At 44.1% G+C, this 17407-nt stretch overlaps 1 protein-coding gene across 1 annotated transcript in view; it reads left to right on the forward strand.

Moving 5' to 3' along the window:
* The first annotated feature begins 2372 nt into the window (after positions 1–2372).
* LOC138744178 (EF-hand calcium-binding domain-containing protein 6-like) overlaps positions 2373–17407 on the forward strand; it is a 43529-nt gene continuing 28494 nt past the window's right edge. Inside the window, exons 1-3 of the mRNA XM_069899887.1 lie at positions 2373–2940; positions 7341–7597; positions 9222–9319. Coding sequence (XP_069755988.1) covers positions 2621–2940; positions 7341–7597; positions 9222–9319 — 675 coding nt within the window. The 5' untranslated portion in view covers positions 2373–2620. The remainder of the gene's footprint in view (positions 2941–7340; positions 7598–9221; positions 9320–17407) is intronic.

Here is a 17407-nt window from a genome sequence, read left to right on the forward strand (position 1 = left end):
TAATGCGCACTTACCTGTAGGTTTCTGTGTGCTGGAGTGGTGCTTGAATCCATAAAAGTTTCAACTGAAAATAGCAAGTCTGTTACAAAACAGTCAATGAATGTTTGCTTTGAAAGAAAGAAGCCTGTTGAATACAGTGCTTTGAAACAAAATTGTTTGTCCATAACCGTTAAGCAATGTGTAAGATTTGTTCAAACTATGACATTGTCTTAGCAATTTATTAGGTTCTCAAAATAGAACAGCCTTGAATTAAAAATAAACTAGGCACCAACCACAGCACTTAAAATTCCTGAGAGGAGTACTTGTGATGAACAGGAGTGTTATCATTATGCAACAGTATGTTTTATATGCTTGTGAGGCAGACGTATACCAGAGCTACATTTTCATTCTCATTTGGAATAAATATTGCAATAACGGGCACCCCCTGCTGGTTATTTTGTATATAGATTTTGTATGAAGGGTCAAGCAAATTCTTGTTTAATCTTGTATCGCAGGGGTGTCAAACTCAAATTCATGGAGGGCCAAAATTAAAAACTTCGACTAAGTCGAGGGCCGAACTAAATATTTATTGAAAATTTTCAACAACATCTGCATGTTTTCTCTTCTTTCAACATATGTAATGTTAAACTTTTTCTTATTAAAATAAATGTTTAATAATAGTTTTGGATAAACTCTTTCCAGAAGCATTAACAAATGAGAAATAAAATATTCAATAAATAATATTTCTCTATAGAGGATTTGTCAAATGTTGCTAGTGTGCTGTCGAATAGTAAAATCTGAGGGCTATTGAGAATGTGGGAGAATAACATGATTCCTGAAACAATCCAATGGGTGACTGATTGTGGGCATGAACTCTAGCAGGGTTATTTGCCATGCCCTTTTTCCATTGGTACAGATATCCTTTGATTTACACACTTTTCAAGTTTTATGCCTAATGAGCTTGTATCCAGGTGCAGGACCATTTTTAACCAGGAATATATTTATCACTGTGACATGAAACTATTGGAAGATCGTTTTATCCTGAGATTAAAGTTCATAATCCTTACTCAGGCCTGTGTGCGGGAGGGCGGGGTTTGCTGGCGATGGGGTTGGACCACGACAGTGCGGGGGCATCGGCTCTCGCTGCAGGGCGGCATCTCGGGGGATCAGCGGCCCCGTCACCGTGAGTCGCGGGTCGGCCTGTGGCAGGGAGGGGGAGTGGGCAGCAATCCTGGCGAGGTCAGGCCCGAGGCCTCCGGTTCCGGGCGCTGGGAAGCCAGAGTCCACGGTGAGACCCTGCAATGTAAACAGAGGAGGTGGGGGCGATTAGCAGGCTGACGCCAATGCATTCTGGGATTTGTTGTATTACTGTGCATGTGCTATACTGGCGCGGCGGCCAGCGGGCCACCTCTAATACATTTTTGAAATAATCTTGTGGGCCAAATATAATTATATCACGGGCCAAATTTGGCCCACGGGCCAGAGTTTGACATGTGTGTTGTATCGTGTTTTTGTTTTCAATAAATGAAGAGTGATATGAAAGCCGATTTAGATTTGACAAGTGTGGTACATATCTAATCCCGAGTGGAGACATAGCTACATTCAACTTTAATGCTGTGATTCTTGCTGCCTTCATTGTTATCGGCAAGGTTGAAAAAGAGAGACCTTTCTGAATCTCCAAATGTCTGAATTTTGCCTTTCTGAAATGATGTGCAGTGAAAATTCCTCTTTTGATGCGTGCGGTTGCGCTGAAATGAAATGTTGAGTAAAAATAAAACATTTCCATTGCCAAACAAGGGTAGAATTAGCTTTTATTTACCATTATTAACATGAAAAATATCCCTAGAAGGGTCAATGTCGAACTGGCTTTCATCCCAAGTGACATTAACTTCTGGATGGGGGTGGGGGGGGGGGGGGGTAAATAAACCAGCGACAGAAAGATTAAATGCCAGAATAAAATGTTAAGAGAACGACGACTCCTGATTTTTGATGAAGGGCTGAGGCATGAAGCGTTGGTTATGTATCTTTATCCTTGCTACATAAACTACCTCCCGAGTTTCCTCAGCATTGCGTTTATATTTCTGTATATAATTTGCTGCTTAATTGATTCTACAAGACAAATTTACTGATTTGGTGTAACTGTGCATAATCTAAAGCTTGTTCTCAATGTCTAGTCTGTGTCTGTATTTAGTAGTAGTCGACCCAGTTTTGAACAAGTATATGGTACTGAAATAACAACACTGTATCAAAGACATGAAAGGTTCATTTCAAAATATTAAGATTCTTTATAGGTTTATGTATCCATGTTTAACCCATGGGTTCTTCTGGAAAGTAATTGTAGAATCTTGTATGTAATTTAGTTAACTGAAATGGTTTTTTCTGTTCTAGATGGAATTTTATCATGATGTTCCATGACTGAAACTGAATCCACCAACTTTGCTGGTTTTACCCAAACAATTATGACTGCTGCCCTTCAAAGGCAGATTTAAGCTGATTGAATATGAAATGCCCGTGGCTCTTGTTAGTACTTGGGGTGATTTTTTTTCGCTGAGGTAAATGACTAAATCATTGCCGTTTATAATGGGCAACATTATATCAACTTTCTATAGGAACTCTATCGAGAGTGTCTGGGCTGGCTGCAATGCACTGTGGTATGGTTGCTGCAGAGAAATGGAGGTCAGTCCACAGGACCAGAGGAGTGGCAGAGAGGATCACTGGAATCTCTCTTCCCCTCAACACCACCCCCCCCCCCACCGCCCATCGATGGGATAGTTGTCTGAAGAGAGCACGCAAAATCATTGAGGATCCCCTTCCACCCTGCACTCAGCATCTTTCAGCTGCTCCCGTCAGGGAAGAGATACAGGAGGATCAGAGCCCGCACCACCAGGCTGAGGAGCAGCTTCTTCCCACGGACAGTGAAAATGCTGAACAACCAAAGAAATTGCTTCCACAAACCATCTGGTACTCGTATTCATGAAATAATATTTATTTATTTTGATTGATGAAAAACTTGTCCTGCATAGGTATTGCTTGTCTCTATGTGAGCTGTCTGGTTGTATGTCTCCACATTTTGCACAGAGCGCTGTTTCATCAGGTTGTACTGTACTTTTATAATCAGATGACGACAAATTTGAATTGAACTTTAACATAAGGAACCTCAGCTGATATATTAGCTGAATACAATAGCAGCAATATCATTGGATCATCTCAAACGCATTTTCTATTGGATGAAAATTGTCATCAACAATAGATGAAGTGGGTAAATCTTCATTTTAAAAAAGGTTATTGTACTTGAAGTTCTCCTTCTTGAACATGAAAAAGCGAGGATTCAGTTTAGTTAACAGTGGCAAAATGACAGTGGCTTTTTGACAGATGAAAATCAAAAAAACTGGAGAAAATAACCTCTGCCATAGTTTGGTATGGTTGCTGCAGAGTGGTTGGTCAAAATGAAAGGTTTGCAATCCTTTGACTATTAATGCAAGTTCAAATTTGGTGTGTTGTTTCCAAATATTTCCTTTAATTTTTTTTGAGAATTGGATTTTTCTTCAGTTCATGAAGGGGGTGTTTAATCTATGTTACCCTTGAATATTTTAGAGTTTTATTTTCCAACTATCCATTAGTGTGGCTTCACCAGTTTGGCCTGTAATATTTTTTAAATTTTAGAGATACAGCACAGTTCAAGGCCCTTCCGGTCCACATGTCTGCACCACCCAAATATGCCCATGTGACCAATTAACCTACAAGTTCCCTATGGCTTTGCATGGTGGGAGGAAACCCACATGGGTCACAGGGAGAATGTTCAAACTCCTTGCAGACAGCACTGGAGTAGAACCTGGGTCACTCGCGCTGTAATAGTGTCGTGCAGGTAAGTATATCTTTAACATTCCCAATCTTAAACATTTCCTTATCTATTTGTGCTGTGGTGAATTTCAGACATTTTTAGTGCCCAAGGGTGGATTTTTTTACTACCAACTTATCTACTAAAATAATCACAATGTCCAAGCTCTTCTCTGGATGTGCTGTGATGTCTCGGGTATGCTGTGATGTCTCGGGTGTGCTGTGACGTCTCGGGTGTGCTGTGACGTCTCGGGTGTGCTGTGACGTCTCGGGTGTGCTGTGACGTCTCGGGTGTGCTGTGACGTCTCGGGTGTGCTGTGACGTCTCGGGTGTGCTGTGACGTCTCGGGTGTGCTGTGACGTCTCGGGTGTGCTGTGACGTCTCGGGTGTGCTGTGACGTCTCGGGTGTGCTGTGACGTCTCGGGTGTGCTGTGACGTCTCGGGTGTGCTGTGACGTCTCGGGTGTGCTGTGACGTCTCGGGTGTGCTGTGACGTCTCGGGTGTGCTGTGACGTCTCGGGTGTGCTGTGACGTCTCGGGTGTGCTGTGACGTCTCGGGTGTGCTGTGACGTCTCGGGTGTGCTGTGACGTCTCGGGTGTGCTGTGACGTCTCGGGTGTGCTGTGACGTCTCGGGTGTGCTGTGACGTCTCGGGTGTGCTGTGACGTCTCGGGTGTGCTGTGACGTCTCGGGTGTGCTGTGACGTCTCGGGTGTGCTGTGACGTCTCGGGTGTGCTGTGACGTCTCGGGTGTGCTGTGACGTCTCGGGTGTGCTGTGACGTCTCGGGTGTGCTGTGACGTCTCGGGTGTGCTGTGACGTCTCGGGTGTGCTGTGACGTCTCGGGTGTGCTGTGACGTCTCGGGTGAGCTGTGACGTCTCGGGTGAGCTGTGACGTCTCGGGTGAGCTGTGACGTCTCGGGTGAGCTGTGACGTCTCGGGTGAGCTGTGACGTCTCGGGTGAGCTGTGACGTCTCGGGTGAGCTGTGACGTCTCGGGTGAGCTGTGACGTCTCGGGTGAGCTGTGACGTCTCGGGTGAGCTGTGACGTCTCGGGTGAGCTGTGACGTCTCGGGTGAGCTGTGACGTCTCGGGTGAGCTGTGACGTCTCGGGTGAGCTGTGACGTCTCGGGCGTGCTGTGACGTCTCGGGCGTGCTGTGACGTCTCGGGCGTGCTGTGACGTCTCGGGCGTGCTGTGACGTCTCGGGCGTGCTGTGACGTCTCGGGCGTGCTGTGACGTCTCGGGCGTGCTGTGACGTCTCGGGCGTGCTGTGACGTCTCGGGCGTGCTGTGACGTCTCGGGCGTGCTGTGACGTCTCGGGCGTGCTGTGACGTCTCGGGCGTGCTGTGACGTCTCGGGCGTGCTGTGACGTCTCGGGCGTGCTGTGACGTCTCGGGCGTGCTGTGACGTCTCGGGCGTGCTGTGACGTCTCGGGCGTGCTGTGACGTCTCGGGCGTGCTGTGACGTCTCGGGCGTGCTGTGACGTCTCGGGCGTGCTGTGACGTCTCGGGCGTGCTGTGACGTCTCGGGCGTGCTGTGACGTCTCGGGCGTGCTGTGACGTCTCGGGCGTGCTGTGACGTCTCGGGCGTGCTGTGACGTCTCGGGCGTGCTGTGACGTCTCGGGCGTGCTGTGACGTCTCGGGCGTGCTGTGACGTCTCGGGCGTGCTGTGACGTCTCGGGCGTGCTGTGACGTCTCGGGCGTGCTGTGACGTCTCGGGCGTGCTGTGACGTCTCGGGCGTGCTGTGACGTCTCGGGCGTGCTGTGCTAGTGGGTTGTATTTTTTAAAAAGTCAATGAGTCAGCAAACAGGAGGGAGATTGAAAATTTGGCTGAATGGTGCACCGAAGAAATCCTTGCATTCAAGAAGCTGATTATTGGCTTCAGGAAAGGGAAACCAGAGGTGTGTGTGATTCAGTGATCATTGGGGGATTGGAGTGGAGAGGGTGAGAAAATGTTAGTTCTTGGGAGCAACTGTCTTGGAGGATCTTTCCTGGACCCAACACACTAATGGCATCATGAAGAAAGCATGTCAGTGCCTCTACTTCCTCAAGAGTTTGCAGAGGTTTGATTTGACATCAGAAACCCGGGCAAATTTTGACAGATGTGCGGTGGAAAGTGCTGACCAGCTGCAAGATGGTCTGGGCCAACTAATACCCCTGGACATCACAGGCAAAACCCTCCCCACCATTGAGAACATTACAGGGAACACAGCCGTTGGAGAGCAGCAGCAATTGTCAAGGATCCACATCACCCAGCACACGCATATTCTTTAAAACACACCTGCTGGAGGGACTCAGCAGGTCAAACAGTGTCCTTTATAGAGCAAAGGTAATTATACAAAACTGATGTTTCGGGCTTGAACCCTTCAAGGTAAATCAAGGAACATGGTCTGTTCTTGCTGCTATCATCAGGAAAAAGGTCTTGGTGCCACAATCTTGCAGCACCAGGTTCAGGAACAGCTGCTACCCCTCCACCATCAGACTCCTCAACGACAAACTCAATCAAGATCTCGTTTCAGGACTCTTAGTTTTGCACTTTATTGATTTAATTTTTTTTCTGTATTGCACAATTAGTTTCTTTACATTTCTTTATCTGAACATGTGTTACGAGATGTACAGTTTATTTTTTTTGCATTACCAATTAGTGGTAATTCTGCCAGACCTGCAGGTAAAAGAATCCCAGGGTTGTATGTGATATCATGTATGTAATCTGACAATAAATCTGAAATGCTTTTCAAATCATTCTTTGCCTTGATGTTGATAGGCCAATGGCATTTGTCCCACAAGAAAAAATTAGCACGAAGAAGCACAGGCAGCTCTACTTTTCAAAAAAATATCCACAGCAAAATCCATTTTTAATGTGTCTGTGTCTCTTTCAGCTTTTGTTTTCAACCCACTTTTAAGCTGTGGCAAATAATGAACCTTCTTTTAGAAGGTGAGGTTTGGATTGCAAAAGACAAGACTTCCTGTGCTGTTGGAAAGGGCATGGTGGTGGATATGAAATAACTTGCAGAGAAGGCAAGTCGGAATTTAATTTGAGCCGTGGCCTTTCTAGGTAGAAAAATGCAGGTGATGTCTCTGTATTGGACTTCTGGTTGAGATAAGGCAATAGTGTTTTTCTTTAAGGGATGCTGCAGTAATTGAAGGTTGAAATTGCTGGCAACCATTAGCACAGCATTGATTTAAAAACAACAAACAAGAGGAACAAATAAACATATCCTTTTGTTCAAAGAAGCACAAAGGAGTGATAGACAGCTCTGAACTACTAAGTTCTCCAATGACACACCATTTAATCAGGACTTTTAGTCATTCAGTCAGAGCTCCCCTGGAGCTAACTTCTTTCAGAGGTATTGAATTGAGGTTTCCCATAGTAACCCAATGTTATTGATGTGGCTCGTTCCTATTTGTTGGTAGGGGAGCAATGCTTTCCAAATTATCGTGATTTCATACTTGTTCAGATAAACCTAATCAACATGGCCCTGGTAAGTATTACTAGATCTGCCTCACATTTTGGTTTGTCATCCAGGTTTCCTGAATTACAACATCCTTTATCGAGGCTGGGCGATCCTGAAACAATTTCAGTACAGGGTGTTTCCACACGGTCAAGCCAAGGACTGTGCACCGGAAGATCTGCTTCTCAGAAAAATAGTGGGATGGCTTCAAAATTTAGTAAGAATTCATCCGAAAGGAGTGGATGTGGATCTGCTTCAGAGAATACATTAAAAAAACACAAAATGGAACAGCTGGATAACTGGAGGAAGCTGGATCGTTGGCTAAATCTCAGTAAGTGGCAATATTAAATTAAATTTTATTTATAGGTTGAGTTAAGTGTGCACCGTTTTGTGAATTGTATGTTTTCAGAGATGCATCTATCTACCCACACCGAAAATTTGAATTCCTATCACGTGTGAATGAGAAAAATACATGAAGAATGTTCTCTCAGAGCAATCAGAAAGAACAGCTCTTTAAAAAATGCTTCAGGAAAACCTTCCTTCCCAATCAGGGTGATTTAATCTGGCCATCGCTTCTTAAGATTCTGCACAGGCCACTATTGACAAAGCCTGCTTAAAATGAAATGTGATCAGGATGCTTTGCTAATGTTGTCTGATAACCCTTGGAGATGGGCTGGCGTTTGCTCTTCTCCTGAATAATGCAGGAACACAAATGGCGTATTCAAGGATCATACCCAACAGTGCTTGCCAACACTGGGGTTAATGGGAGACTACAAACCAAGTGCGGGGAAGGGATCTGCGCTGCAGCGTGCAACTTTGCCTGCTCATCACAAACCTTCTGCCCTTCGTTTTAGTGTTCTATAAATAACTTGGTTTGTGTAAAGATAAATGAGACGGCTGTTTAGGAATATAACTGGTAGCAGTATAAATTTACCTGAATCAGGATGTAACACTAGAATTTACATTTCCGCCTCTTTAGAGGGCATGGTCAGCACATACTCCACATAGACACGTATTTACCAAACTCGATTGTTAGCAAGAATGGGGTTCCCTCCTTCCCTTTCATTCAACGAGCTGCCTATTGTTTACTGACCATGACCATTGAACCAGTCTGCAGCTCTTCTGAAATGCCAAACGTGAGTGGCCTGAAACTCCACATTAACTTGTGAACGTCATTAGTTTGTTACCTCAAACGTACTGCATCACAAATGAAGAGTTTGTCTCCGAATGAAGTTTAAGGTTGCGCGGAACAAATGCAAATCACCAAACATCTACGGATATTCCTAATTTGTTTTTAATGTCGTTAAGTATGTTAGTTTTTGTTTATATTTCAAGATGCTTCAATTTTTTGACAGCCAGTGAACAAGATGGCAGCAAGTGCTTATCATTTCTTACAGCAGTTTAATATGTGAGGCTTGGTCCAGCCTGCATTAGCAATGCTCTGGCATTATACAAAGTCTAAACAATGAGGATTGGTTCATCATTACCAAGGAAGCTGATAACCGTAGATTCAGTTTAAACTGACCATGCAGGTCACTCACCTGTGTGAGGGCAATTCCCTGCTGGCAGCAAGTTCCGGGCCCTTGTGTTCCTAAATGAACAATGAAGCACAGGCGCTGCCTGCCTTTGACTTTTTTCCTGCACTATTTTTATTTATTTATTTTGTAAGGTGATTTGTACAAATGACGCTGCTGCAAAGCAACAAATTTCACGACCGGCTCATGACAATAAATTCTTGTGCTTTTTTCAATCCATGGTGGTCTTTTTGCAGATTACATACATGATATCACATATAACCCTGAGATTCTTTTACCTGCAGGTGCGGCAGAATTACCACTAATTGGTAATGCAAACTTAAAGCAACTAAACTGTAACCTCATATTTTATTCATTGGAAGCTTCAATTCATAACTTTGTAGCCCTACACATGATAATGATAACTTTTGATTTTGTTAGAAAAGCATTGGGCTTGTGACCCCAGAATAGTTGATTGTGATGTTCAAACAATTACGTTATCAAGACCTGGGACACAGATGAGACTAAAAATTGATGAGGTGAGAACTCTTTTTAGATTGTATATTTTATGTTGCAACGACGCAATTCTCAAGAAAATACTTCTTTAGGCAATGACAAATCTTGAATTGTTGTGGCAAGCTGCAAATATCATTGAGCAGTACAGTTTAATTATAAAATCTGACAACATTGAAAATGGAATTTTGCCTTTATCAAATGTATAGGGGGCAGGTGTCCTTAAAGCAACAGGACAGAAAATATTTATTGTATGGCAAGCGGGGACCAAAATATCAGGCAGAAGTTCATGCCATGAGAAATTTGCTCAAATGATGCACTGTATATTCTGTTCAATCCTTCGTGATAATTTACACTATTTCCTTGTATTCTTTATTTTAATCTATTAAAATGTTTTTTTTTAAATATTGGTGAGGTTCCAATGACCTGGAATAAATTCCCAGTGATATAACAAGGCACTGAACAATAAGGTAATAGGTGCCAGCTTTATATAATTGGCTGTGTATGAATATAACTGGTTTCAGAATAATTATGCCTGAATTAGGATGAGAAAGATATATGCTTTTATCAGGAATGGATGTCTTCATTGGCTGTAACTTCAGGACTTTCAGAATAAAAACTTTTGAATACATTTCAAATCATTGCATTTAAAGAATCAAGGTGTAAAAGAATATCTTCCACCTGTCTGGTTCCAAACAGTTCGAATTACATTGAAGAAACTTGAGACCTTCTTTGACAAAGCAGGTTACTCGATTTGGTACTTTAGTAACCATATTAAACAATCACTCCTCCACTCTCGCTTTTCGTGCATCTACAAGACCAGTAAATGGGAGACGGAATTTAATGCAGACAAGTGTGAGGTGTTGCATTTTGGAAGGACAAACCAAGGCAGGACTTGCGCAGTAAATGGTCGGGCACTGAGGAGTGCGGAGGAACAAAGGGATCTGGAAATACAGATACATAATTCCCTGAAAGTGGTGTCACAAATAGACAGGGTTGTAAAGAAAGCTTTTGGTATCTTGGCCTTCATAAATCGAAATATTGCAGATAGGAGTTGGGATGTTACAAAACATTGGTGAGGCTAAATGTGGAGAATTGTGTGCAGTTCTGGTTGCCTTTCTTCAGGAAGGGTATCAGTGCGATTGAAAGAGTACAGAGAAGATTTACTAGGATGTTGCCAGGTCTTCAGGAGTTGAGTTGCAGGGAAAGGTGAAACAGATTTGGACTTTATTCCTTGGAGCATAGAAGAATAAGGGGAGGTTTGATAGAAATTTACAAAATTATGAGGGGTATAGACAGAGTAAATGTGAGTAGGCTCTTTCCACTTAGATTAGGAGAGATAAATACAAGAGGACATGGCTTTCGAGTGAAAGGAGAAAGGTTTAGGTGGAACTTCACGTAGACAGTGGTGCGAGTGTGGAATGAGCTGCCATCTGATGTGGCAGCTCATTCTTAAGAATAAGTTGGATAGATACATGGATGGGAGAGGTCTGGAGGGTTATGAACTGGGTTCAGATCAATGGGACTAGTGAAATGATGTTTCGGCATGTCAAATTTGACTTAATCACATGCCCTCAACCTGGAAACTTATTTTTGCATCTTGATTGTAGGTGGGTCAAAGTTTGTAAATGCCTGGGTGACTTCCTTCTGCTGAAGGATTACAAGATTGCTGACCAATAACATTTCATCTCTACTGTTCAAATAGAATTCAAATACATTTCTTCCCATCTGAACTGGTTACATATTATGAATATTGTTAATTATTTTCAAACACTTTGGATACCTTGTGTCAGAATCAGAATCAAACCTTAACATCTCCAAACTGCAAGACATAGGTGACTGGTCCCCCCACCCCCTCCCCACTCTATACCTGGATCCTATACTTCAGACCTGCAGACTGTAAATAGCAAGAACTAATTAGGGTTTTTAGATTGTAGGCATGTAACGCTACAATCAACGAAATTTGCTGTTACTTGGGCAGTCTAAAAATTGTCTTTCATTATTGTACCAGGAGCTTCTGCTAATAAAAGCCATGATTATTGTTTGACCACATCGTCTTTGTCTACTTCATCAACTGGCACTTCAATTTTATTAGCAGAAATGGATGCAGCACTCAAGCCAGAGCGGCTGATAATCGACCAGTCTGCCCCGAGGGCCAGAGAAATTTTCAACCACTGGATTGCTTGTTTCGATTAGTACATGGCTCGAAACAACGTGGTCGATGAGGTGATACAGTGGGGCCACCTGAACTCTCTGCTGGGTGAGGTCCTTTTCACCATAACGCAAGGAGCTACCACTCGGGCTATAGCCTGGGAACGTCTGTCTGCTTACTATGCAGTGCCATGGAACGTGGTGCTTGCTTGACACCAGTTGCTGACTAGACGCCAGAAACCCGGGGAAAGTGATGGTGCCTATGCACTGGCCCTCGACTCGCTGACAAACGAATGTGATATCAGGGCAGTCAATGTGCAACAACACCACAATGCCTTGAAGCTGGATGCTTTTGTCAACGGGATTAACTCCAGTTACATCCGACAAAGGCTGCTGGAGACGGAGCCCTTAACCTACGACCGGGCAGTCACTCTAGCCAAAACACTGAGAAGTGCCATGCGGTCCAGTGAAATGCTAGAAAGAAACATCCAGGAGTGCTGGAACCCCGAAGGAAAGAAAAGGGTGAACTCCTGAAAAATGCTACCTCTGTGATAAGAGCTGGCACCGCAGACAGAAGTGCCCGGCTCGATTTGCAACCTGCAGCTATTGTGGGAAACTCGGCTACTTCGCTAAAGCGTGTAAAGCGAAAAGTACTCCCACTGATAAGAAGAAGAGAAGCACCAAGAAAATGAGTCCTGGAGCTGCAGGAATGGAAGACAACTGTGAAAAGGGGGAATCTTCAGACGAACAGGTTGAATTAACATCAAGTGACAGCGAGGTGAGATCCCCTGTGATAGCTCAATTGACTGTAAAGCTTGGGGGATGTTATGGACTGGAATGGTCGACTATGAAGGGGGAGGTGAATGGTGAGACTCCTGATTGCCTAATAGACTCTGGGAGTACTGACAGCTACATCCACGAGAAAGTTGCCAGAGTCTTAAATTTGCGGAGATATCCAGTGAACCGAAAGATATCGATGGATTGTAGTGAAATCTGTATGGGACAAGTGTAAAGTTACTTTAAATTTGCAGGGACATTGCCTTGCTGATGTTTGGCTCTTTATTATGCCGGAGCTCTGCGCCCCCGTGTTATTGGGGTTAGATATTCAATCTCAGATGAACAGTGTAGTGTTAAATTTTGGTGGGCCACTACCCACACTTACCGTCCCCCGCGCTAGTAACTGCAGTCTGTCCACATTAAAGATCAAAGCTCCTTTTCAGTGACTTATCCCCTGAGTGTCAACCGATTGCCACTAAGAGCCATTCTTACAGCAAAGAGAATTGTGAGTTTATCAAAGCGGAGACCCAGAGACTGCTTAAAGAGGGAATAACTGAACCTAGTAAGAGTCTGGCGGGCCCAAGTGGTAGTCGTGAAAAATCACACTAAGAGACGACTGGCTATTGACTACAGCCAGACAATCAACCGTTACACTAACCTGGATGCTTACCCCCTGTCACGCATCAATGAAATGATTAATCAGATAGTGCAATACAAAGTGTTGACCACTATCGACCTCAAAGCAGCTTATCACCAAATCCCCATTAAGAAAAGGGAACAGCCCTCTACGGCTTTTGAGGCTGATGGGGGGTTATACTAGTTTAAAAGGATACCTTTTGGGGTCACTAACGGTGCGTCGGTGTTTCAGAGGGAAATCGATAAGATTGTTAGGACGTATGAGTTACAGGGTACGTTTCCCTATCTGAATAATGTCACTATCTGTGGGAAAACACAGGCTGAGCACGACAACAACTTAAAGACATTTTTAGCAACAGCTAAAGAACTCAACCTTACATTTAACGAGGGCAAACGTGTGTTTAACGTGACAAAGCTACCCATTCTGGGCTACATTGTCCGCAAGAGCAAAATCCACCCTGACCCAGAAAGAATGGTCCCCCCTTAAGAAGTTACCACCCCCAGACTCAGCAAAAGCCCTTAAAAGGTGTATGGGATTCTTTTCCTACTACTGCAAATGGGTTCGGGTCTACGCCATAAAGGCAGGCCTTCTGTTTGACACTAAATTTTTTCCTCTCTCTCCAATGGCCTTGAAGGCTTTCGAGTGAATTAAAGCTGATATTGCCAAAGCTGCACTCTTGTCCATTGACGAGGATATCCCATTCCAAGTGGAAACTGATGCCTCAGATTGTGCCTTGGCAGGAACCTTTAATCAAAAGGGCAGACCTGTGGCATTCTTCTCCTGCACATTACACAGACCTGAACTTAAACATCCTGCCATTGAAAGAGAAGCCCAGGCTATTATTGAAGCTGTTTGCTACTGGAGACACTTTCTAGCTGCCAGAAAATTTACTCTTGTCACTGATGAGAAATCTGTAGCCTACATGTTCAGTACTAAACACAAAAGTAAAATCAAGAACGATAAGATGGCACGCTGGCGAATAGAACTCTCAACTTATAATTATGAGATCCAGTACAGATCAGGCAGGTTAAATGATCCATTAATCTGATGCATTGTCACAATCTGCTGCTGGTGCTCAGCTAGAGGGGCTAAAAGAGATCCATAGCAGACTGTGCCACCCAGGAGTCACGAGGTTCTTCCACTACATAAGGGCTAACAACCTTCCTTACTCTGGAAGAAGTCAGGAAACTGACTAAAAGCTGTCCCGTTTGCGCAGAATGCAAACTGCAATACTTCAAAGCTCCGGAGGCCACTCTCATCAAGGCAACCTGACTTTTTGAGAGAATTAGTTTAGATTTTAAAGGACCGTTACCTTTCAACAACAAAAATGTATATTTCCTTACTGTAATTGATGAATATTCCAGGTTTCCCTTTGCGATGCCCTGACATCTCGTCAGTGTCTGTCATTAAGTAACTTGACAGAATTTTCAGCATTTTTGGTTTTCCCAATTACATTCATACCGATAGGGGCTCAGCATTCATGAGCGCTGAACTGCGGCGAGCCCTGCTACAGAAGGTGATTGCCACCATCCGTATCACGAGCTACAACCCACAGGGCAATGGGCAGGTTGAAAGGGCTAATGCTACAGTCTGGAAGACTGTTAATCTTGCTTTAAAAACACGTGGTTACCCTGTTATCCGGTGGCAGGAGGTGCTGCCTGAGGCGCTACATTCTATTCAGTCATTATTGTGTACTGCAACAAATCAAACACCTCATGAACATATGTATGCCTTTCCTAGAAAACCAGGAACTGTGATGGACTGGCCAGCCTGTTTATCTGAGCCTGGAACCGTGCTGCTGAAGAGCCAAGCTCGGGCGCGTAAAACAGACCCCCTCCCTAGTCCAACCAGTTCAGCTACTGCACACCAACCCCAACTACGCTCATGTTAAATTCTCAGATGGGAGTACTGACACTGTACCCCTAAGAGATCTGGCCTCGCCTGGTTCACCCCTTCCTCACACCCCTACTCCGAGTGAGCCTGAGAGATTGGGCTCACCTCCCCAACCTGTGACCCCTAGTAAGCTTTCAGATGGCCATGTTGAGACTCCACTGCCTCACGCTGGCGATTCTGGAGTGGGTCCAGAAGTCAGTCCTTCCCATACTACAGACCCAGGACCTGTACCAGTTCCCAAGGTTGCAAAGGAGCCACCTGTTTTGAGAAGAAGCACCGGAATTTGTAAACAACCTGATAGGCTGACATATTCGTAAAACATCTCATTATATTTTGATTGCTTGCTAGATACTGGCGTAATTTGGCTGTTAGAATATTCTCAATCCCAAACATGGTATCCATGTATCGCTTGCTTCAGTCTTTCCTAGCAATTGTCCTTTTGATTTTAACCCTTCTTCTGCCGGGGGAGACTGTGGTGAATGTCTGCCAAGCTGCCTGTCTCCCCTCTGGCGAGCCTTGCTATACTAACATTGGCTGTGCATTATCTCTACTGTTACGGACACTCCCCTTGGGTATAACTGTGTCTACTCCTATTCTCTTTCATTATTGTACCATGAGTTTCTTCTAATAAAAGCCATGATTATTGTTTGACCACATCGTCTTTGTCCACTTCATCAACTGGCCTAAATCGCACTGCAAAACTCACCTCATGAATTCAATATCCAGATCAGGCAGGTCATGTTGCTCCACATAAAAGCACCGGGACTAACGCGCACAGGAACTTGAGGCATTTAGTGTAAATGACCATAAGGAGAGTAATTATGTTAATTTATGTCAAATCTTTCAGATTTTCCAACATTGCTGTCTAAAAAAACACTAATGACAACACTTCCTCCATGATAATCCTTAACAAAGGTGACCTGCAAGGCCATGTACTCAACCCTTTACAATACTCCCCACATGCTCATAGCTGTGTGACATACTGTTCTGTCTCCATCTTTAAGCTGGCAGATGACTCCACCACTGTAGTCCAAATCTCAAACGACGGTGAGATAGAAGATGCTTTCAGACAGCTGTTTCATTCTGGGAGATTTTCGGCACTTTGACGACATATTTGCTCTCTGAAAAATGCCGACCCAGAATGGGGAGGGGAGGTCCTTTCTCTGCTGGCATTAGACTGCCAGCAGACCTTGTCACAGCTCCTGAATGTCACATTGTGTGAAAGCTGCTTACTGGGACGAGCTCTGGTATGGAAGATGGCATTGACGCTATTGCGTCAGATGACCCTCCTCCTTTGGTCCAGGAATGCCAACCTTCTGTGTGAAATTGCACTCTGACCCAGCGTTTTGCTAACTTTGCTCAGTTCTGTGTGAATGACCGGGTCAAGCTTGATGCCGTCCTCCTTACGGCAATATCATGGCATTTCTGTGTGAGAATGGCTAGAGTTTAGTGGCAGTCTGTCAAAATGATCTCTCTCTCTCTCTCTCTCTCTCTCTCATTGTTGCAAAAATAAAAGACCTGAGGGGAGTGGGTAGTGTATGTAAATCGTGCTGCTGAGGCAGAGATGGTGGCGAGCTTCTAGTTCTTGGGAGTCAATATCACCTTGTCCAAGAAAGCACATCAAATACTCTATTTTCTCAGAAGCCAAAGGAAATTTGACAAGTGCCCAAGGTCACTTACTAATTTGCATAGATAGTATCCTGTCCAGATGCATCAGAGCTTGGTACAGGAACTGCAGAGAGTTGTGAATGCAGCTCAGGCCATCACACAAGCTAACCTCCCCTCTAACAAGAGTAAAACCCAAAAGTCTTTAGAGACTGATTGAAGTAAAAATTCAATGTTGGAGAAACTCAGCAGGTCAAACAGTGTCCTTTTTGTAGCAAAGATAAACTTCAATCTTGATCTTTGCTACATAAAGTATACTGTTTGACCTGTGGGTTTCTCCAGCATTGTGTTTTTATTCCCCTCTATCAACTCTGTCTGTATCTCTCGCTGTATCAAGAAAGTATTAAAGGATCTAACTGTGGTGATATGACCACCAGCCTACTGGAGGGGGCGATCTCTGTACCTGCAGGAAGACCACCTAAGGGGCTGACTCCACCTGGCCGGCTGTCAATCAGCCAACCTGAATATAGACCTGAGCCAGTCACACGGGGAGTCACCAAGGCTTGAAATGGTGTTCATTCCTTTACTGGAATAAAGCCTGTTGTACAGTCTTTTGAGTTTTGTGCGTGCTTGCTTGTTGCTACCTCAGCGCACCACACTATCTCAGACTGGTAACATTTTTCTTTCCCCGCCCTGTCACCTTCCTTTGATTTGGCAGAAGACAAACAAGCTTAAAAATAGCTCCAGGTTCAAGCGAAGGTTCCTTCCTGTTTTTTTTAATCAGACTCTTAAATAGACCTCTTATTGATAAAAGATTATGTCCATGCACTGCTTTAAGTGTACTTTATTCTTCACCCTGCCCTTTGTCTGTGTAAGACGATACCCTAAACTCATGAACTTAATACACCTTGCATTTTTATTATTGCAGTACCAACTGTAGTGAAGTATATATTCACTTGCCTGGATAGCAGCCAAAGCAAAGTATCTCTGTGCACATGGCAATAAACAGTTCAATTTAATTAATGATATCTGTCGCAATAACCCACACATT

This window comes from Narcine bancroftii, chromosome 10 (assembly GCF_036971445.1).
Source record: "Narcine bancroftii isolate sNarBan1 chromosome 10, sNarBan1.hap1, whole genome shotgun sequence".
Lineage (NCBI taxonomy): Eukaryota > Metazoa > Chordata > Chondrichthyes > Torpediniformes > Narcinidae > Narcine > Narcine bancroftii.